Below are 23,620 nucleotides of genomic sequence, written 5' to 3' on the forward strand. Positions count from 1 at the left end.
GCTGTAGTTACATGATTTTAGGTTATATTTTAGTAGTTACCACCCAGGAAAGAGATCTAGGCATCATAGTGGATAATCCATTTAAATTGTGGCAGTCAAAAAAAGTGAACAGAATATTAGGAATTATTAGGAAGGGAATGGTAAATAAAACGGAAAATGTCATAGCTCCATGGTGAGACCGCACCATGAATACTGTGTTCAATTCTGGTCACTGCATCTCAAAAAGGATATACCTGCACTGGAGAAGATACAGAGCAAGGCAGGGGTGTATTGTCCTATCGGGGGATCGGGCATCCCCCAGTGGGCCGGTCACTCTAGTCACTTGGTCTGCCGAGCGCGGCCACAACAGAGCCGTGCTCGGCAGACCATGGGGTATCTCCTGGGCCAGCCTGGGAGGAAAATCCCTGGGCCAATCTTTACCCAGAATCCACTCCTGGAGAAGGGCGACCAAAATGAGAAACAGGGTGGAACAGCTCCCCTATGAGAAAAAGTTAAAGAGGTTAGGACTTTTCAGCTTGGAGAAGAGACGGCTGAGGTGGGATATGATAGAGATGTTTAAAATCATGAGAGGTCTAGAATGGGTAAATGTGAATCAATTATTTAATTTTTCAGATAATAGAAGGACTAGGGGGCACTCCATAAAGTTTGAAAGTAGCACATTTAAAACTAATAGGAGAAGATTATTTTTCACCCAATGCATAGTTAAGCTATGGAATGCATTGATAGAGCATGTGGTTACAGCAGTTAGCATAACTGGGTTTAAAACAGGTTTGGATAAGTTCCTAGAGGAAAAATCCATAAACTGATATTAATTAGTAAGCAATAGTAGGGATGTGCAGAGGGACGCCATACGTTGCATTCAGGATTCGTATTCATCGGGGGGCAGATACATTGCATTTGGCAAGGGGCCCCCCGATACATTTATACATCAATTCCTATTAATTTCCCTCCTAAATTAAATTAACTACAACCCCTCCCCCACCCTCCTGACCCACCCAAGACTTACCAAAACTCCCTGGTGGTCCAGCTGGGGGTCCGGGAGCCATCCCCTGCACTCAAACCCTCGGCTGCCGGTTTCAAAATGGCGCCGATAGCCTTTGACCTACTATGTCACAGGGACTACAGGTGCCATTGGTCAGCCCCTGTCACATAGCCATCGGTGCCATCTTGTGCTCCTACCATGTGACAGGGGCTGACCAATGGCATCGGTAGCCCCTGTGACATAGTGAGGGCAAAGGCTATTGGCACCATTTTGAATACTGGCAGCCGACGGCCAGAGTGAAGGAGATCGCTCCCGGACACCCGCTGGACTTTTGGCAAGTCTTGTGGGGGTCAGGAGGGTCCCCCAAGACTTGCAAAAAGTCATTGGTGGTCCAGCATGGGTCCGGGAGTGATCTCCTGTACTTGGGCCGTCGGCTGCCAGTAATCAAAATGGCGCCGATAGCCTTTGACCTACTATGTCACAGGGGCTACAGGTGCCATTGGTCAGCCCCTGTCACATGGTAGGAGCACAAGATGGCGCCAATGGCCATGTGAAAGGGGCTGACCAATGGCACCGGAAGCCCCTGTGACATAGTAGGTCAAAGGCTATCGGTGTCATTTTGAAACCGGCAGCCGAGGGTGTGAGTGCAGGGGATGGCTCCCGGACTCCCAGCTGGACCACCAGGGAGTTTTGGTAAGTCTTGGGGAGGTCAGGAGGGTGGGGGGGGGGGGGTTTGTTTAAAGTGGCTCCTTTAGGCGGCCAAATAATTTGGCGAAGATTCGTTGTATTCGCAGGGAATCACGATACGTTTCGCTTCCCCAAGAATACAACAAATATGGCCCTATATGTTGCGGATTCCCAATTCGTAAGGAAGAAATGCACACCCCTAACCAATAGTAGCTTGAGATTTATTTAATGCTTGGGTACTTGCCAGGTACTTGTGGCTTAGTTTGGCCACTGTTGGAAACAGGATACTGGGCTTAATGGACTTGATATGACCAAGTGTGGCATATCTTAGGTTCTCAATTCTCTCCCTTCAGGGGACTGTGACTGCTGTTTCTGCAACATGTGCAGTCCTAGATGACTGAACCAGGAGATTGAATTGGAGACTCATCTCAAGCCCTGCTAGAAACTGCTGTGCTCAGTAACCTGCTGTGATTTATACACCACGTGCTCCCATAAGCTACCTCCTTATGACTTTCCTCAATGCATTTTTTACCTCCTTGTTCCTCAGACTGTAAATGATGGGGTTCAGCATGGGGGTGACAGTAGTGTAGACCAAAGAGATGATTTTACCCTGCTCCTGGGAGTATGTTGAGTTGGGTCTCAGATAAATGCAAAATGCTGGCAAATAATACACGGAGACAACAGTGAGGTGAGAGGAGCAGGTGGAGAAAGCTTTATGCTTCCCCTCTGCAGAGCGGATCCTCAGGATAGCTGAGATGATATAGATGTAAGAAATGAGAGTCACAAGGAAGGCAGGCACTGATATCAATGCAGCTGAAACAAATATTAAGCTTTGTATGGTGGCTGTGTCAGAGCAGGAAAGCTTTAACAGTGGCAAGAGGTCACAGAAGAAATGATTGATCTTGTTAGAGGCACAGAATGAAAGGCGGGTGATAGAAGCTGTGATCGTCTCAGGTGGTAGAAATCCGATGATCCAGGAAGCAGCAGCCAGCAGGACACAGACTCTCTGATTCATAATGAGGGAATAGCGCAAGGGGTCGCAGACTGCAGCATAGCGGTCATATGCCATGACAGCAAGGATAAAGACTTCAACACAGGCAAAACTGATGAAGAAATAGAGCTGCAGAAAGCATCCAACATAGGAAATGGTCTTATCCCCTGTGAGAAAGATCATCAGCAGTTTTGGGGTGATGGTGGAGGTGCAGCAGATGTCTGTGAGAGAGAGGTTACTGAGGAAGAAGTACATGGGGGTGTGCAGGCGGGGGTCAGCACAGGTCACTGTGATAATCACAAGGTTCCCCAGCAGGGTGATCAGGTAGATGAGCAGGAAGACCAGGAAGAGAGGATCCTGCAGCTGGGGATTATCAGAAAGCCCCAGAATAATGAATTCTGTCACCATCGTCATGTTTTCCAAATTCATTGGGAGTTAATAGCTCTTATCCTAGGAGTTTAAGAAGAAATAAGGAATGAAGTGTATCTTAAGTACAAATGTAATTGAACTTAACAGATGCTGCCATGTGTGGCCATCTCCCTTAGTCTTTACTTTCTCTCTGCCCTTCCTTCCTCCTACTTTCTAGCCTGCTCCCCTTCCCCTACCCCGTTCATTGTAATTTTCCATTCTTTATAGTTAATTGTAAACCGGCATGATGTTTTCTACGAATGCCGGTATATAAAAGTTCATAAATAAATAAATAAATAAATGTGCACTTTATCCTGTCACATTAAACTGGCAGAGCATTAGCTGTTCACTGCATCAGGAGGAGACTGTTCAGAGAAAGGACTCTGTTACCAAAAGTCTCATCCCATTCTGTCTCTGAATGAAAAGGGGTTTAAAAATTGAATCTAAGGGATAGAGACAGAAAGGCAGTGGTGGAGCCGGGGATTAGAACTGAAGTACAGGGAGAAAAAGTGACTCCTGCAAAGTCACTCAGTGATACAACTGGGGATTAGGTCTGAGGCACAGGGAGGTAAAGTGAGTCCCCTGAGTTCACTCACAAAGAGTCAATGACAGAGCTGTGATTAGAGCAGCACAAGGAAATAAAATGACTCCCCCAGACTCACAATGACCAAGCTGGTGAATAGAACGGAGGCACAGGGAGATAAAGTCACTCACCTAGGGTCTCACACACAGAGTCTGCCAGAGCCGGGGATTAGAGCTGAGACACAGGGAGATAAAGTCACTCACCCAGGGTCACATACACAGTCTGCCAGAGCCAGGGATTAGAGCTGAGACACAGGGAGAAAAAGTCACTCACCCAGGGTTACATGCACAGTCTGCCAGAGCCGGGGATTAGAGCTGAGACACAGGGAGATAAAGTCACTCACCCAGGGTCACATGCACAGTCTGCCAGAGCCGGGGATTAGAGCTGAGATACAGGGAGATAAGGTCACTCACCCAGGGTCATACACACACAGTCTGCCAGAGCCGGGGATTAGAGCTGAGACACAGGGGCATAAAGTCACTCACCCAGGGTCACACACACAGTCTGCCAGAGCCGGGGATTAGAGCAGAGACAGAGGGATAAAGTCACTCACCCAGGGTCATATCCAGAGACAGAGCAGAGAATTAATACTTGGAAGCTTTTTTTGTTTGTGTAATAATTGTTTACGTATTTCCTTTTTAATCAGATTCATTTGTATCTGTGTCCCCTCAAACAAGCTTCATCCTACCTCTGGCACATTAGATCCTTGTAGCTCCTCTCCAAGGCAGTGTAAAATATATTTTTAAAGGAAAAGGACACCAGGGTGATCTCTCTAGGCTGCGCTTGGCTGGGAGGGACTGAGCCAGGTGGAAGCTTCTGAATAAAACTGTAAATTGTATCTGATGAGAGAGCGCAGCTCACAGAAGGCGTTAAAGCCACACATTGCAGGAATGCTGTGGCTTCTCCTTACCTGTCCTGCAGTGCTGCCTCCTCTCCTCCACTGTGGATCATGCGGGGGCACCTTGGGTGTCTTAAATGCTTTACAAAAGGGACCTGGAGAGAAAACTTTGCTTTGTGCATCTGGGAAATTAAAAAGTCTCACAAACAATTAAGGGAACTTTGCTGATCTGTGCCTGAGTTGCCAGGAAAGTTTAGAAGTCTCCCTCTCTTTCACCAAGTGCCATCTCATAGCAGGGACTTCTTTTTTTTTTTAATTTTTTAATTTTGAATTTTAAACATTACATGATAGCAATACACGCATATGAAGAGATTGGGATAAAGGTATACATATATGTTATAAGAAAAAGAACATCAAATTCCTACTGGAATATCTTTTTAAATTTACACAAAAGAAATGTGGAAGAAATTCCCAACTATAAATCATCCCTTTATAAGGAAATAAAAGAGAGAATCCTATTCATTGGGAGTAATTAAGGAAATCTCATTTTCATATAGGAAGTAAAAAGAGAGGCACAGCAATATAATATTTCTAGATCCCAAAAACGGAAATTAGTTAGAGCTTTGTTTAGTCAAGGAATGCGTATCTAGAAATATTCTTAACTGAGACGGGTCAAGAAAAATGTATCTCGTATCATTTAGTCTAAGAATACATTTACACGGATAACGTATGGTAATCTGTGCACCTATATCCCTGGCCTCCTGACACATTGCCAAAAAGATTTTCCTTCTTTGCTGGGTCGTTCTAGTCAAGTCCGGAAACATCCACAACTTAAATCCCAGGTACTTTTTTTCTCTATTCCTAAGAAAAAGTTTCAAAATCATATCTCTTTCTGATACCAATGAAAAACTTATTAACAACGTCCCACAATAGTCAATCTGTTCTTCCGACGGTTGTTCAAGAAATTCTGTCAAATTTTCAATTCCTGGATTTGGAAGCTGATCGCCTTGTGTATCCTTCCTCTCAGTTTTTATGAAATATATTTTTGTTATGGATGGTATTAAATCTCTTGAAAGCTGCAAAGTCTCCAAAAGATACTTCTTAAATTGCTCCAATGGGGAGATTAGAGCAATATGAGGAAAGTTTAACACTCTTAGGTTTTTAGCTCTAAGTTCATTTTCTAAGTTTTCAATTTTCTTGGAATTTATCAGTTCTTCTTGAATCAAAGTATTTTGTGTAACATAGCAGGGACTTCTGACCTGCCCTGCTCAATGTCTCCTCTCCACTCCTTCCCCCTCTGGCTGCTGCAGCCCTGCAGTCCTTTCCCTGCTCTGTGCCAGGTGCCTCCTGCTTCTCCTCTGTCATTTTCACCCTTTCTTCTAAACTTTCAGCTCCTCAGGGAAGGGTCCTACCATGCTGTATATAGTGGCAGAATTTCAAAATTCTCTGGCAATTATATCCACAACCTGCATCATTTTTCAAAAACTTTCACATCTCTGACTATGCAAAAAAAAAAAAATTAAATTGTTATTGAAAACCTTTCACTTTGTTTGCTGTTAAGAAAATAAACTGAATGCAAATTGTTTTGAATCGAAGTATTGCATCCTTTTCATGTTTTCTGGAGAAAATTAATGTCATCTTTGTGAGTTATACAGAAAATGTATACTCTCAGGGCAGAACAAAGCCAAACATTAGATGGGTTATAAATTAAGTTATGAATTATGGAAAGAACTTTATATTGAATACGGTAATGGCCTGGTAGCAAGTGAAGTTACTGAAGGATTGGGGTAATGTGCAGTCTGTGAGCGGTATTAGGATTAGATGGGCAGCTGCATTTTGAGTTAGTTGGAGAGGGCAAATAGCGATATTGGAAAGTCTGAGGTAGAGAGAAATACAGTAGTCTATTCTGGTTAACACAAGGGCCTGTAGAACTGTCCGAAAATCAGAGGGGTAAAGTACGGAACTCAGTGCTGTGTCCCTTACAGAATCCAGGTTGATTTGGATGTATTTCTTTGAGATATTCAGAGAGCTGATGGAGCACTAGTAATTCAGTGATTTTTTTGCAGTTGAGGGGAGTGAGACAATTGGACGATAGTTTGTAGTGTCTGACGGATCAGCAGTTTTCTTTTTGGGAACAGAGAGGATGGAGGTCTACTTCAGCATGGCAGGGAAAGAGCCGGTGCTGAGCGATAGGTTAACTACTTTTGCAAGAAATGGGGAATATGTTCTTTTATGGGTTTTAATATTTGTCCATGACAAGGATTGTATGGGCAGCTCTTGTTTTTACATAAGTACATAAGAACATGCCATACTGGGTTTGACCAAGGGTCCATCAAGCCCAGCATCCTGTTTCCAACAGTGGCCAATCCAGGCCATAAGAACCTGGCAAGTAGCCAAAAACTAAGTCTATCCCATGCTACTGATAGCAGCAATAACAGTGGCTATTTTCTAAGTCAACTTGATAAATAGCAGGTAATGGACTTCTCCAAAACATTTTTAAACCTAGCTACATTAACTGCACTAACCACATTCTCTGGCAACAAATTCCAGACTTTAATTGTGCATTGAATGTAAAAGAATTTTCTCCGATATTAGTGTTGCAGCCTGGGAAGCTGCTGTTCAAGTGTGGACCCTTGAGCCGAACCACCCTGGGTAGAGTAGCTCGGGAGGCGGAGCCACAGGCACAGATCTTCACCCGGGAACCAGGAACCCCCCAGGAGGAGCCCATAGGGTTCAGGAACCTTGGGACTTAGGAGACACAGATAAGGTCTTCACCCGGGAGCCGGGAACCCCCCAGGAGGAGCCCATAGGGTCCCAGCACCTTGGGACTTATGTACAGTGTCAGTCTCTAAGCAAGGCCTGGGCAAGAGTAATCACAGAGTCCAGCAGAGGGCAGACAAGCCCTAATCCGAGCAAGGCAGGCAGGTACTAAGATCAAGTCTGTAAGGTCTTGTATGGTGACCTGCAGGGAGCAATACAAGTCGGCAGCGTGAAGGCCCGAGCCTGGCCGTGAGTAGCGCAGCAAACCCCAAGGCAGGAGTGGAACAGTTCAGGAACAGCCTGGGGTTGGACGCTGTCTGCAGGCAGGAGTGGAGCAGGGCCCAAGTGAAGACAGCGGCTGCTGCACGCAGAGGCGGAGCCAGGTACTCGCCGAGGTGGGTGGCCGGCAGCCGACCGAGGCAGAGTCAAGAACGAGCAGTGGTCAATGGCAGGCGGCAGGCAAAAGCAGAGTCAGGAACGAGCAGAGGTCAGTGGCAGGCGGCAGGCAAAAGCAGAGTCAGGAACGAGCAGAGGTCAGTGGCAGGCGGCAGGCAAAAGCAGAGTCAGGAACGAGCAGTGGCCAATGGCAGCAGTACGACAGGAGTGCAACTAAGAACTACTAGCAGTAGCGACCCTCGTTGCAAGGCAATGAGAAAGCTGATGGACGCCAGTTAAATCGGGCTTGGGGCGTGGCGTGGTTAACTCGGGCGGAGCCAGACTTCCGGTGAGCGTACGTCTATAACGCACGTCCTCGCGCACGCGCGGGACAGTAGCGAGATGGCCTGGTAATGGCGGACGCCCCGATTTCCCAGCAGAGCCGCAGAAGCGGCGATCCCGACATTGAAGGTGAGATTCAAGTTTCAGCAGTATCTAGTTGACTTCCTAATTCCTGAACCAATTGTTTTACTTCCTCAATTTATGATGATATTTGAGACAGTCTATCTTCTAAAGCCTCAACCACAGCTGTAGTAAGTTTAGTTACTAATACCACATCAGGCTGCTTTGGTGCACTTTAGCGTCGGCCATCTTACCCTCCCGCTGCTTAGGTTTTTCTTTGTCCATAGGCAGACGAGATGGTCTCTGTTCTTTAACAGATTTGACTTTGTGCTGAAATACCGCCCTGGAGATATGAACATCAGAGCAGATGCCCGATCTCACTCATTTCTCTCTGAGGACATACCTGATGAACCCCAACATATCATTGACCTGAAAAGAGTTATCTTGTCAGCTACTCACCCAGTACCTGCGGGTAAGACCGTTGTGCCCAAGAACATAAGGAAAAATCTGTTAGCATGGGCTCATGATTCTAAACTGGCTGGACACCCTGGTCAACGCAGAACTCTGGCTAAACTACAGAAGAACAACTGGTGGCCCACAATGAAGGAAGACACATTCTCCTATGTTGCTTCTTGTTCCAATTGTGCCAGACAGAAACCACCACCCGGACATCCTTGGGGCCTATTCCAACCCTTGCCAGTGCCAGGCAAGCCCTGGACTTACATCACTACAGACCTTGTGGTAGACTTACCACTCTCGGGAGATAACAATACCATCTGGGTAACAGTGGATCGTTTCTCAAAGATGGCTCACTTCATGGCTCTCCCTGGCTTTCCCTCAGCAATGGAGCTTGCAAAGCTTTTCATCACTCACATTTTCGCCTACACGGCATGCCAAAGCACATCATCTCTGACAGAGGAGCCCAATTTACAGCGAAGTTCTGGAAAGCATTGTGCAAGAAGTTTGATATCTCTCTCGACTTCACCCCTGCATACCGTCCTCAGTCAAATGGGCAAACGGAGAGAATGAATAGGATACTCAAGCAGTTCATTCGTGCCTACGTGGGTACATGCCAAAATGACTGGGCTGAACTCTAGCCCTGGGCTGAATTTGCCATCAACTCTCATCCAGCAACTTCAACTGGATCAACATCATTCAAAATGGTTTACGGACGACTACCATCTGTTACAGTTTTGGCTGCAGTGCAACCGCCTCACCACCAGGGGTCCCTCTAGTGCTGGCTTTCCTGACAGGCCCAGTCCATCTCCTCTGTCCACTCTATGCTCTGGGTGTGCCCTTTTAACCCTGCCTGACAGTTGCCTCGGTGCTTCGGCATCGAGCTCACCTGGGCTCCCTGCTCTAGCCCTGCGCGGCCTTCGGGCCTTTCCTTGCCTTGCGCGGCCTTCGGGCCTTGCCTTGCCCGGCCTTCGGGCCTTCTTCCTCGCTTTTCTTACCTGGCCTACGGGCCTTCTGACCTGCCTGCTCTGCTTACGGTGTGTGGCCTACGGGCCTTCTGTGTATGTGTGGCCTACGGGCCTTCTGACCTACTTGCCCTGACTACGGTGTGTGGCCTACTGGCCTTCTGTGTATGTGTGGCCTACGGGCCTTCTGACCTGCCTGCTCTGCTTACGGTGTGTGGCCTACGGGCCTTCTGTCTGTGTGTGTGTGGCCTATGGGCCTTCTGACCTGCCTTGCCCTGACTACGGTGTGTGGCCTACGGGCCTTCCGTGTGTGTGTGGCCTACGGGCCTTCTGACCTGCCTGCTCCGCTTATGGTGTGTGGCCTACGGGCCTTCTGTGTGTATGTGTGTGGCCTACGGGCCTTCTTACCTGCCTTGCCCCGCTTATGGTGTGTGGCATACGGGCCTTCTGTGTGTATGTGTGTGGCCTACGGGCCTTCTGACCTGCCTTGCCCCGCTTATGGTGTGTGGCCTACGGGCCTTCTGAGTGTGTGTGGCCTATGGGCCTTCTGACCTGCCTTGCCCCGCTATTGGTGTGTGGCCTACGGGCCTTCTGTGTGTGTGTGTGTGGCCTACGGGCCTTCTGACCTGCCTTGCCCTGCTTACTGTGCCCTGACCCAGCCTGGACCCAGACACTGCTGCCTGCCCTGACCCAGCCTGTACTTAGACACTGCTACTGCCGCCTGCCCTGACCCAGCCTGGACCCAGACACTGCTGACTGCTGCCTGCCCTGACCCAGCCTGTACTTAGACACTGCTACTGCCGCCTGCCCTGACCCAGTCTAAACCCAGACTCTGATACTTGCTGCCTGCCCTGACCCAGCCTGGAACCTGACACTGTTTCTAGCTTCCTGTCTCTCTCCACCTGGAGCCACCCTGCTGGGTGGTGTTCACGACTCCTGACCGGAGCCCAAGCGTAACAGTATGCCGAAGCCATCAATTTTCCAGGGGAAGAGATAGGTCTTGGTACTACCGGTGAGCCAATTTTTCTTTTACCTCTACTCACATTATGCCTCAGCCTCCAAGTTTTTATGTCTGTGCTTGTTGCCAGACTTTGAACTATCTCAGTTACAAGAACTGTCTTGCATGTCAACTCTCAGACCAAGAACACTGGGTATGCAGTGGTTGTCATAAGAGGAACGTCTCAGTCTATCAGGAATGTTTAAATTGTTTAAATCCTAAACCAGGGTGGTGGAAATGCTCCTGTCTTCCGTGTCTGTTACCACCAGGCAAACCCTGCCCCCATTGTTCTGCTTTAGGATCAGCTGTTCCATTAGAAAAAACAATCAGCTCTCCTAACCGGTATTCTGCTTCTGGCTCCACTAAAACAGACATTTTAGCTGGCAGTTTGTGGATAGAAAAAACCAGGACTTACCTGGCCAAGAAGGTTTCTGTGACACCAGTGCTAGAGCCTCAGGAACAGGTTTCTCTCAAACGGAGAGAGTTGATTAATTCTAGCAGGGCTCTGCTTCCCACAGCTACTGTTGAGACACTAACGAGCACATTCCCTAGACGTCCTAGAACTGCCTGTGCCTTCTCTAAACTGCTCCTCCAGAAACAAAATAAGGAGCCTCAGAGTTTGGCTCGGGGTATCAAGCCCACAGCAGTGCAATCTGTGTCTTCTATGTGCACTGCTTCTAACCTTGCTGCTCTGCCATCTGAGCCTGTTTCATCACCCCAAGAGGGGGCCAAGCCTGCTGCGTCGCCCCAAGAGGGGGCCAAGCCTGCTGCATCACCCCAAGAGGGGGCCAAGCCTGCTGCATCGCCCCGGGGAGGATCCAAGCCTGCTGCATCACCCCAAGAGGGGGCCGAGCCTGCTGCATCGCCCCAAGAGGGGGCTGAGCCTGCTGCATCGCCCCAAGAGGGATCCAAGCCTGCTGCATCACCCCAAGAGGGGGCCGAGCCTGCTACATCACCCCAAGAGGGGGCCGAGCTTGCTGCATCACCCCAAGAGGGGGCCAAGCCTGCTGCATCACCCCAAGAGGGGGCCGAGCCTGCTACATCACCCCAAGAGGGGGCCAAGCCTGCTGCATCACCCCAAGAGGGATTCAAGCCTGCTGCATCGCCCCAAGAGGGGGCCGAGCCTGCTACATCACCCCAAGAGGGGTCCAAGCCTGCTGCATCACCCCAAGAGGGATCCGAGCCTGCTGCATCGCCCCAAGAGGGGGCCGAGCCTGCTACATCACCCCAAGAGGGGGCCGAGCCTGCTGCATCACCCCAAGAGGGGGCCAAGCCTGCTGCATCGCCCCGAGGAGGATCCACGCCTGCTGCATCACCCCAAGAGGGGGCCAAACCTGCTGCATCACCCCAAGAGGGGTCCGAGCCTGCTGCATCGCCCTGAGAGGGGTCCGAACCTGCTACATCGCCCCGAAAGGGGTCCGAACCTGCTACAACGCCCCGAGAGGGGGCCGAGCCTGCTACATCACCCCAAGAGGGGTCCGAGCCTGCTGCATCGCCCCAAGAGGGATCCGAGCCTGCTACATCACCCCAAGAGGGGGCCGAGCCTGCTGCATCACCCCAAGAGGGGGCCGAGCTTGCTACATCACCCCAAGAGGGGGCCAAGCCTGCTGCATCGCCCCAAGAGGGATCCAAGCCTGCTGCATCACCCCAAGAGGGGGCCGAGCCTGCTACATCACCCCAAGAGGGGGCCGAGCCTGCTTCATCGCCCCAAGAGGGGTCCGAGCTTGCTTCATCGCCCCGAGAGGGGCCCGAGCCTGCTTCATCGCCCCGAGAGGGGTCCGAGCCTACTACAACGCCCCAAGAAGGGTCCGAGCCTACTACAACGCCCGGGCAGGTGTTCCAGCCTACCGTTTCACCCCGAGAGGGGCCCGAGCCTGCTGCACTACCCCGAGAAGAGCCTGCTGAACCGGTCCTGCTGCCGCCCCCGGAGGGGCTTAAACCGGCCCTGCTGCCACCCCCGGAGGAGCTCAAACTGGTACCACTAAAAGACTTTCTGACTCAGCCATCTGAGCCTGTTGAATTGCTCCAGCTGTTGCTGCCCTTGGAGGGGTCGGATTTCATTTTTGAGTACCCCCTGCTAAGATGGGACCCAGGAGGAGGGGGAGGCCTTGAGGAGGGGGTACTGTTACAGTTTTGGCTGCAGTGCAACCGCCTCACCACCAGGGGTCCCTCTAGTGCTGGCTTTCCTGACAGGCCCAGTCCATCTCCTCTGTCTACTCTATGCTCTGGGTGTGCCCTTATAACCCTGCCTGACAGTTGCCTCGGTGCTTCGGCATCGAGCTCACGTGGGCTCCCTGCTCTAGCCCTGCGCGGCCTTCGGGCCTTTCCTTGCCTTGCCCTGCGCGGCCTTCGGGCCTTGCCTTGCCCGGCCTTCGGGCCTTCTTCCTCGCTTTTCTTACCTGGCCTACGGGCCTTCTGACCTGCCTGCTCTGCTTACGGTGTGTGGCCTACGGGCCTTCTGTCTGTGTGTGTGTGTGGCCTACGGGCCTTCTGACCTGCCTTGCCCTGACTACGGTGTGTGGCCTACGGGCCTTCCGTGTGTGTGTGGCCTACGGGCCTTCTGACCTGCCTGCTCCGCTTATGGTGTGTGGCCTACGGGCCTTCTGTGTGTATGTGTGTGGCCTACGGGCCTTCTGACCTGCCTTGCCCCGCTTATGGTGTGTGGCCTTCGGGCCTTCTGTGTGTATGTGTGTGGCCTACGGGCCTTCTGACCTGCCTTGCCCCGCTTATGGTGTGTGGCCTACAGGCCTTCTGTGTGTGTGTGGCCTACGGGCCTTCTGACCTGCCTTGCCCCGCTATTGGTGTGTGGCCTATGGGCCTTCTGTGTGTGTGTGTGTGTGGCCTACGGGCCTTCTGACCTGCCTTGCCCTGCTTACTGTGCCCTGACCCAGCCTGGACCCAGACACTGCTGACTGCTGCCTGCCCTGACCCAGCCTGTATTTAGACACTGCTACTGCCGCCTGCCCTGACCCAGCCTGGACCCAGACACTGCTGACTGCTGCCTGCCCTGACCCAGCCTGTACTTAGACACTGCTACTGCCGCCTGCCCTGACCCAGCCTGAACCCAGACTCTGATACTTGCTGCCTGCCCTGACCCAGCCTGGAACCTGACACTGTTTCTAGCTTCCTGTCTCTCTCCACCTGGAGCCACCCTGCTGGGTGGTGTTCATGACTCCTGACCGGAGCCCAAGCGTAACACCATCACCACCCTTACCACTTCCACTTTCAATGTCGTCCCTGGCAGCTCAATCTACTGCCAAAGATATCCACAACTATGGATTAGAACAAAAGAGATGCTACATAAAGCAGGACTAAAAGCGAAGAAAGGCTATGATGCTCACCACTGCAAGGCTCCAGATTTCAAGCCTAGTGACAAAGTCTGGCTGTCTACAAAACACCTAAGACTCAAGCTACCATCAGCTCGTTTTTCTCCAAGCTTCATTGGATCCTGGCCCATTCTCTGACGACTAGGTTCTCTTCCCTACAGTCTTAAACTTCCACCAGCAATAAAGATTCATAATGCGTTCCATGTCTCACTATTGAAACCGCTAGTCCAGTGGTTCTCAACCCTGTCCAGGGGACCCCCCCAGCCATTCGGGTTTTCAGGATATCCACAATGAATATGCATGAGAGACAATTTGCATACACTGCCTCCATAACATGCAAATTGTCTCTCATGCATATTCATTGTGGGTATCCTGAAAACCCGACTGGCTGGGGGGGTCCCCAGGACAGGGTTGAGAACCACTGCGCTAGTCCTTAGTGAGTTCTCCTCCAAGACACCAGAACCAACACCTATAGATGCAGAAGAAGACATCGAATAAAAAGTAAATGCCATGCAATCCTTGATGTGAGGGAAAGAAGTAGAATATGGGAATACCTCCTGTCATGGGAGGGATATGGACCTGATGAATATTCTTGGGAACCTTTGGCTAATATCATGGATAAAGAGATGCTTCAACAATTCCACAGAATGCATCCTCAGAAACCAAGACCAGCTAGGAGGTCTTTAGGGGGCCCTTTGAAAGGGGGTACTGTTGTGTCCGTCGGTCTCAGACGGCTTCGACCCTTGTGCCTCACCTTTTTCTCTGCTCTCCCCACTAGCCTTGGGAAGATGGCCACTGCCGCATCTGCAAGCCGCTCTCTCCGGCGTCCCCAGAACAGCTTTTGCATTGTCTCATGCCATGTTTCTCCTAATGGCCTCCTAGGGTGCGCTTGCACATGCTACCCATATCTTTATTCCAGCAATGGCATGAACCACAGGGGTGTCCCCCTTGAGTGACATCATGCCATCCGGGTATTTAGCCTGCCCTTACTTGCTAGCTAATCAAGTTAGCAAAGACTCGGATTGTGAATGGACTGGAACACGGATTGGACTCATTCGGTCTACGTTACTCTGACACTTCCTAGTTGCCACTGGAAGCCCTCTCTCTGCCCTTTGGGGTATTCTCTAACCTGGGTACCTGCTTCTTGGGGGCCCTTTGCTTTCTTTCAGGTGCCTTACTGGGATCAGGTACTCGCTCCTCGAGGGCCCTTACCACTTCCACTCAAACACCTCAAAACCATAACAGATACTGGGCTTGATGGGCTCTTGGTCTGACCCAGTATGGCAACTCAGAAAGAGTAATAACTGATTCACATTCCCTCATTCAAGTTCTTTCATGAATTTAAAGACCTCTATCATATCCCCCCTCAGCCGTCTCTTCTCCAAGCTGAACAGCCCTAACCTCTTCAGCCTTTCCTCATAGGGGAGACATTCCATCCCCTTTATCATTTTGGTCACCCTTCTTTGTACCTTCTCCAGCACAACTATATATTTTTTGAGATGCAGCAATCAGAATTCCGCACAGTACTCAAGGTGTGATCTCACCATGGAGTGATACAGAGACATTATGACATTTTCCATTTTATTCACCATCCTCTTCCAAATAATTCCTAATATTCTGTTTGCTTTTTTGACTGCTGCAGCACACTGAGCCAACAATTTCAGTGTATTGACAACTATGATGCCTAGATCTCTTTCTTGGGTGGTAACTCCTAATATGGAACCTAACATTGTGTAACTACAGCAAGGGTTATTTTTCCCTATGTGCATCACCTTGCACTTGTACACATTAAATTTCATCTGCCATTTGAATGCCCAATCCTCTAGCTTAGCAAGGTCCTCCTGCAATTTATCACAATCCGCTTGGATTTAAAAGTTATTATAAGTGATGTACAAATAACATAAGGTAAAACAATGTAAAAATGTAAATCATGAAAAGGAAGACTGATTCAGCAATCTTCAGCTGGACCATAAAAATGATACCTAATAATACTTGATCGCTCCAATCCTGTCATGTCACATGCAGTTTTCTATCTCAGAGGTTCCCAAACTTGTCCTGGGAGACCCCCAGCCGGTCTGTTTTTTTGGATATCCACAATGAATATGCATAACATAAAATTTGCATGTGATGGAGGCAGTGTATGCAAGTTTTATCTCATACATTTTCATTGTGGACATCCTAAGAGCCTGACTGGCTGGGGGTCCTCCAGGACAGGTTTGGGAATCACTGCTCTATCCCATAGTAGGGATGTGAATCGTTTTAGGACGATTAAAATTATCGTCCGATAATTTTAATATCGTCTTAAACCGTTATGGAACACAATACAATACAGATTCTAACGATTTATCGTTATAAATCGTTAGAATCGTGAGCCGGCACATTAAAACCCCCTAAAACCCACCCCCGACCCTTTAAATTAAATCCCCCACCCTCCCGAACCCCCCCCCCAAATAACTTAAATAACCTGCGGGTCCAGCGGCGGTCCGGAACGGCAGCGGTCCGGAACGGGCTCCTGCTCCTGCATCTTGTCGTCTTCAGCCGGCGCCATTTTCCCAAATGGCGCCGAAAATGGCGGCGGCCATAGACGAAAAAGATTGGACGGCAGGAGGTCCTTCCGGACCCCCGCTGGACTTTTGGCAAGTCTCGTGGGGGTCAGGAGGCCCCCCACAAGCTGGCCAAAAGTTCCTGGAGGTCCAGCGGGGGTCAGGGAGCGATTTCCCGCCGCGAATCGTTTTCGTACGGAAAATGGCGCCGGCAGGAGATCGACTGCAGGAGGTCGTTCAGCGAGGCGCCGGAACCCTCGCTGAACGACCTCCTGCAGTCGATCTCCTGCCGGCGCCATTTTCCGTACGAAAACGATTCGCGGCGGGAAATCGCTCCCTGACCCCCGCTGGACCTCCAGGAACTTTTGGCCAGCTTGTGGGGGGCCTCCTGACCCCCACGAGACTTGCCAAAAGTCCAGCGGGGGTCCGGAAGGACCTCCTGCCGTCCAATCTTTTTCGTCTATGGCCGCCGCCATTTTCGGCGCCATTTTGCAAAATGGCGCCGGCTGAAGACGACAAGATGCAGGAGCAGGAGCCCGTTCCGGACCGCTGCCGTTCCGGACCGCCGCTGGACCCGCAGGTTATTTAAGTTATTTGGGGGGGGGGGTTCGGGAGGGTGGGGGATTTAATTTAAAGGGTCGGGGGTGGGTTTTAGGGGGTTTTAGTGTGCCGGTTTTTCGATTTTTCGATTTTTAACGATTTTTAACGATTTTTCACAATATTTTACCCCCCCAAACGGCAACAATACGATTCCCTCCCCCTCCCAGCCGAAATCGATCGTTAAGACGATCGAGGACACGATTCACATCCCTATCCCATAGAGGAACTTTTTTTTACTAACTACTATTTATTGGCTCTTCTCCAACAAATTCTATTCTCTTCCACATTGTAACAAACTTTGATTATGGCTTTACGTTTTACAAGAGCCGTCAGTGTGCAGACAGAGAATACTGCAGAAAAACTGTGTAAGATATACAACTTATAAATTTATACAGAGCGTGGCAGGACCCTCCCCAAAAGAGCTGAAAGTCTGCAGGAAAGCTTGGTATGACAGACAAGATCCATGAAAGACCTGGTACAGAGCGGGGAAGAGACTGTGAGGGCTGCAGCAGCTGGAGGGGAGGAGGGGAGAGGAGATCTCAGACAAAGCAGCTCAAAAGTGCTCTTGGGATGGGAACTGGTGAGTGAGAGACAGGCAGGGAGGGGTCTTTGTAAAGGAAATGAATTTATGAATCCCAAGTGTTGACCATTGATCAGTGCAAGTGAAGTGAGATCAGACTTTCTCTAAACTTCTCTAACACTAACAGGAGATTCCCTCACCAGAGCTGGAGCAGAGCAGAATGAGGGTCCCAAAACATATTCTCCCTAAGGATCAATCACCTCTAAACATTCCTTAATTATCTGTGAGACTTTTTAATTTCCCAGATGCACAGAGCACAGTTTTCTCTCCAGGTCCCTTTCATAAAGCATTTAAGACACCTGAGTTGCCCCTCACCTAATCCACAGTGGAGGAGAGGAAGCAGCGCTGTTGGACAGGGAAGGAGAAACCCCAGCAATCCTGTAACGTGTGACTTCAATGCCTTCTGTGAGCTGCGTTATCTCATCAGACACAATTTAGAGTTTTATTCAGAAGCTTCCACTAGGATCAAACCCTGCAAAGCAAGAGCAGCAGAGATAGGTCACCCTGATGTCTTTTTAATTTATTTTCTGATTTTGTGATTGGACAGCCATTTAAAAGTGGATTACAATAAGGATAGCAGAGTTGCTGACAGTAGATTACATTAGAGTTGGCAGATGATGTAAGAGGTTGAGAGGTTGCATGTATAGACCTTAAAAGGAAGGGGAATCTATACATGTCCGTAGGGTAGGAAATATATATAGCCATATATATATATAGCCATATATTTCTTTCTGCTTGGGTGGCCTATGGGTCCAGTCTGGAAGGTTTGAATCCTTGCTGGTTGTTTTCAGTGGGTGATGAAATGTTGTTCAGTTATGTAGTCATTAGTGGCTGGCAAGACTGACGTAGGGAGAGAGTTCCAGAGGTTGACAGCTGCTCCACTGAAGATTTTGTTACTGGCTTTTCCCTATAAATATAATTTTTGTTCACAGGAAATGTAAAACATGTTTATTTAGCTTAAATCTACAAACCGTGATGAAGGTGAGCCACAGAGATCTGATGTACTAGAGATAGAATGGAGCCTCATTGATGGAACACAGACACAAATGAATATAATTGAGGTAGAAATATGTAACTGAATTTCCTGATTATAATACAGTATCAAACCATAGATAATGGATTCACTGATTTTGTCTTGCAATTGTGAACTAGGAACCAAAAAAAGTCCGAGTTCTAACCCTTGGCTCTAACCATTGTGGGACCCTGGAAGATTCCCTTTATCTCCCTGTGCCTCTGTTCTAATATCTGTCTCTGTCACTGACTCTGAGTGTGTGACTTCAGCTGAGTCAGTTGATCTCTCTGTGTCTCAGCTCTAATCCCCGGCTCTGTCACTGACTCTGTGTGTGAGATTTCAGGGGAGTCACTTTATCTCCCTGTACCTCCATTCTAATCTCTGGCTCTGTGTGTGTGACTCCAGGGGTAATCACTTTATCTCTGTGTCTCAGATCTAATCCCCGACTGTGTCACTGATTTTCTGTCACTGATTTTTAGACCCTTTTCTTTCAGCGGTGACCTGAACATGTAAATTCAGATTTAAAATGTTAAATCAAGTTTTTACTGTCTATGTCAAATTCACTATTTGATCTTTATGTGATAATGGATCATTTGGTATCAATTATGCAGGCGCCGATTAAAGATGCATTGATTACTGCAATGCACTATATGTCAGCCTTACAAAATGCAATTAAGTAGATTTTAGCTCATCACAAACATTGCGGTATTTATTTATTTATTTAAGAGTTTTTATATACCGTCATTAAGTTATTTACCATCATAACGGTTTACAATAGGGCACCTGTATCAAAGAAAAAAGTGGATCATAATTTACATAGGTGGTGCCATTATCATTCGGTAACAAATAGTATTATGAATAATATGGTATATGCTAATGCGTTTACGTTTAAAGACATTCACATGGGGAAATGAGTTTGGTAGCAATTCATCCTGATGGTTGGTTACGGTTAAAACTAGAAAATTAAGCGCTGTGTGCTCTATGCTGCTTATCCTTGTTTAATTGCCTGTGTCATTTTCTTTCTTGAAAGCTTGATTGAAAAGCCAGGTTTTCAGTTGTGTTTTGAAAAGTTTAGGATTTCTCTGAAGTCTTATGTCAAGGGGCATGGAGTTCCATAATGCGGGGCCGGCTAGAGATAGTGCACGGTCTCTAACTTGGGTAAGTCTTGCTGTTTTCACAGATGGAATGGTTAAAAGTGCTCTGTTTGCTGATCTTAAATTTCTGTGTGGGACGTGTACTCTCAGTGCTGTGTTCAGCCACTCTGATTTTTTTGTCATGGATAAGTTTGTGTATTAAGCACAGTGCTTTGAACTGTATTCTTTGTTCTATGGGTAGCCAATGTAAGGATGCAAGTGAATCTGTTATGTGATCTCTTTTGCTTTTTCCAGTGAGAATTCTAGCTGCAGTATTTTGTAAAATTTGCAGTGGTCTTATTGTAGTGTAGGGTAGGCCAAGTAGTAAGGCATTACAATAGTCTGTGCTCGCGAATATCAGTGATTGAAGTACAGTACGGAAGTTTGGCAGAGTTAGTAATGGTTTAAGTTTTCTGAGTATCATGAGTTTAGCATACCCTTCTTTTACCTTTATTGATATGTGTTGTTTTAGGTTTAGTTCAGTGTCAATTATTACTCCTAGATTACGAACTTTCTCGGTTAAGTCAATTTGTTGGTTGTTTTTGAGCATTATTGGTGTTTGTGTGATCATCGTGTTTTTCCTTTCTAAGTGTATAAATTCGGTTTTGTCTATGTTGATTATCAGCTCCATTTGGTTTAGTAGTTGCTTTATTATGTCCAGATACATCATGGCAAGACCTAATGTTTTTTCAATAGTTTCATCTATAGGTAGGATTAATTGGATGTCATCAGCATAGATGTAGTGTATGATTCCAAGTCCATCGAGGAGATGGCATAGTGGAAGTAGATATATATTAAACAGCGTAGCAGATAGTGCTGATCCTTGTGGGACTCCTGTTTTTAGGGTGATATTTTCGGATAGAGTGTTTTTAATTTGAACCTGAAAAGTTCTGTTCTTTAGAAATGATCTGAACCATGTGATTGTTTTGTCTTGTAGTCCTATTTCTTCGAGCCTATTAATTAGTATTTTGTGATTAACGGTGTCAAATGCTGCTGACAAATCTAGTAATATCAGAATATACTGTTTTCCGCTGTCGAAACCTCTTAGAATATTATCTGTTAGTGCGAGAAGGAGTGTTTCAGTGCTATAGTGCTTATAGTGCTATAGTGCGGTAAGGTTACTTTTAAGCCTTCATGCCCAAGATCATATCTGTTCAGCTCTGGAATCACTGCATTGGCTTCTGTTAGCCAGAAGAATTCAATTTAAGACATTCTTCGTGGTTTTAAGACATTATTTTACCAAAAACCTATTGCATTATTTAGTTACCTGCAGAGATATAGTCTGGGTAGAGTGCTCTGCTTATCCCTTCAGAGAAAGATGCTGGATTGCTTGGAAACAGATTAAAAGCCTTCTCTTGTATTGGCCCCGTATTAGGGAATATAATCCCTAAAAGAACTATAAAAGTTTCAAGAATATTTTGATTTTTGGAAACAGTCTACAGCCTTTTAAAATCTATTTTCATTTGACAAATTTGTATGAAGTCTAGTTTTAAATTTATTTTTTGGTTTGATATTTCAATAAGAATTTTTGCTGTTTTATTTTCCTTTATCCTCACTTATATTTGTATTTTATATTATGTTTCCCACCTTGTTCAAGCCTATATTCTGTAATATATTTGTACTCCACCCAGAGCTATCTAGATAGACCGATAATAAATTGAAGGCAGGAATAAATAAATAAATAAGCAGTTAATGCGCTGCCAATGAGTGCAATGTGACAATCTGTAAAGAGCAGATCAGTGACTTTCACTGCTGGCCATACATTGCAGCATCTGGAAAGCTCAATGACATCCTCTTTAATCAAATCAATGTAAACCAGGAATTTCTATAAGTTTGGAAAATACTTTGAGCAGTTTTTTGACCGTGCAAGCCACATGTTTCCCTGATACAGGATCTTGAAACATGAATTCATGTCAGGATTTTTATAGGAAGTGAATGAATTACAACATGAAAAGATTATTTAATGAAAAGTTTATTTGGGAGTAATGCACACTGAAAGAATTGCACGTATTAAGCACAAAAAAACAACCTCCCCCCATGGACCAATGATTACAACTGCTGTGATCCATTCATACTAAATAAACAAGTTGTTTCATCTGTACTTAGGATGCACATCAGTTCTCATTTCTTCTTGCATCCCCAGGAGAAGAGAGATGGACCCAAAGGAAGCAAAAAATATGACCATGGTGACAGAATTCATTATTCTGGGACTTTCTGATAATCCCCAGCTGCAGGTTCCCCTCTTCCTGGTCTTCCTGCTCATCTACCTGATCACCCTGCTGGGGAACCTTGTGATTATCACAGTGACCTGTGCTGACCCTCGCCTGCACACCCCCATGTACTTCTTCCTCAGTAACCTCTCTCTCACAGACATTTGCTGTTCCTCCAGCATTGTCCCAAAGCTACTGGACATTTTCCTCTCAGGGAATAAGACCATTTCCTATGCTGGATGCATGATGCAGCTCTATTTCTGCATGGACTTCAGCTGTATTGAGGCTCTCCTCCTTACCAACATGGCTTATGATCGCTATGCCGCAATCTGTGACCCCTTGCACTATTCCCTCATTATGAATCAGAGAGTCTGTGTCCTGCTGGCTGCTGCTTCCTGGATCATCGGATTTCTACCATCTGAGACGATCACAGCTTCTGTCACCCGCCTTGAATTCTGTGCCTCTAATGTGATTGATCATTTCTTCTGTGACCTCTTGCCACTGTTAAAGCTTTCCTGCACTGACACGGCCACCACACTAAACTTAATGTTTGTTACAGCTGCATTGATATCAGTGCCTGCCTTCCTTGAGACTCTCATATCTTACATCTACATCATCTCAACCATCCTGAGGATCCGCTCTGCAGAGGGGAAGCGTAAAGCATTCTCCACCTGCTCCTCTCACCTCACCATTGTCTCCGTGTATTATTTGTCAATATTTTGCATGTATCTGAGACCGCCCTCATCATACTCCCAGGAACAGGGTATAATTCTGTCTGTGGTCTACACTACTGACACCCCCATGCTGAACCCCATCATTTACAGTCTGAGGAACAAGGAGGTAAACAACGCAGTTAGGAAAGTCATAGGAAAGTAGCTTGTGAGAGCAGGTGATAAATCACAGAAGGTAATCACATGTAGGAGACAGAGTCAGATTTAGGGTTTTGCCACCTCTAGGGACGTTTGGTGCTTTCATCCCCCACCTCCTGTAAGGGATTGTTACAGGATAGCAGAGGGCTTTTCTCTGCTGAATGATATTCAGCAGAGCTGGAAGACAACTAATCTTAGCCAGCTTGTTGCCCCTAAATGTTTGTCACCCTAGGCACAAACACATTGGGTGCCTACTGACAATTCCAGGGCTGCTAGTAGATCACATAAGAACATAAGAACATGCCATACTGGGTCAGACCAAGGGTCCATCAAGCCCAGAATCCTTTCTCCAACAGTGGCCAATCCAAGCCTTAAGAACCTGACAAGTTTCCAAAAACTAAGTCTATCCCATGTTACTGGTGCAAGTAATAGCAGGGGCTATTTTCTAAGTTAACTTATCCAATCCTTTTTTAAACACAGCTATACTAACTGCACTAACCACATCCTCTGGCAACAAATTCCAGAGTTTAATTGTGCGTTGAGTGAAAAAGAACTTTCTCCGATTAGGTTAAAATGTGCCACATGCTAACTTCATGGAGTGCCCCCTAGTCTTTCTATTATCTGAAAGAGTAAATAGCCGATTCACATCTACCCATTCTAGACCTCACATGATTTTAAACACCTCTATCATATCCCCCCTCAGTCGTCTCTTCTCCAAGCTGAAAAGTCCTAACCTCTTTAGTCTTTCCTCGTAAGGGAGCTTTTCCATTCCCATCACTTTCGGCACCCTTCTCTGTATCTTCTCCATCACAATTATATTTTTTTTGAGATGCGGCAACCAGAATTGTACAAAGTATTCAAAGTTCAGTCTCACCATGGAACGATACAGAGGCATTATGACAT

At 47.3% G+C, this 23,620-nt stretch overlaps 2 protein-coding genes across 2 annotated transcripts; one reads left to right on the forward strand and one right to left on the reverse strand.

Annotated features, from left to right (window-relative positions):
* Positions 1 to 2,165: 2,165 nt before the first annotated feature.
* Positions 2,166 to 3,089, reverse strand: LOC115078246 (olfactory receptor 1030-like). Its single transcript, XM_029581040.1, has one exon. The coding sequence runs from the start codon at positions 3,087 to 3,089 to the stop codon at positions 2,166 to 2,168; it is 924 nt and encodes a 307-aa protein (XP_029436900.1).
* An 18,732-nt stretch (positions 3,090 to 21,821) lies between these two features.
* On the forward strand, positions 21,822 to 22,724 carry LOC115077618 (olfactory receptor 5B12-like). Its single transcript, XM_029579914.1, has one exon. It carries the CDS (start codon positions 21,822 to 21,824, stop codon positions 22,722 to 22,724), a length of 903 nt encoding a protein of 300 aa, XP_029435774.1.
* Positions 22,725 to 23,620: the final 896 nt, after the last annotated feature.

This window comes from Rhinatrema bivittatum, chromosome 16 (assembly GCF_901001135.1).
Source record: "Rhinatrema bivittatum chromosome 16, aRhiBiv1.1, whole genome shotgun sequence".
In the NCBI taxonomy this organism is placed as follows: domain Eukaryota; kingdom Metazoa; phylum Chordata; class Amphibia; order Gymnophiona; family Rhinatrematidae; genus Rhinatrema; species Rhinatrema bivittatum.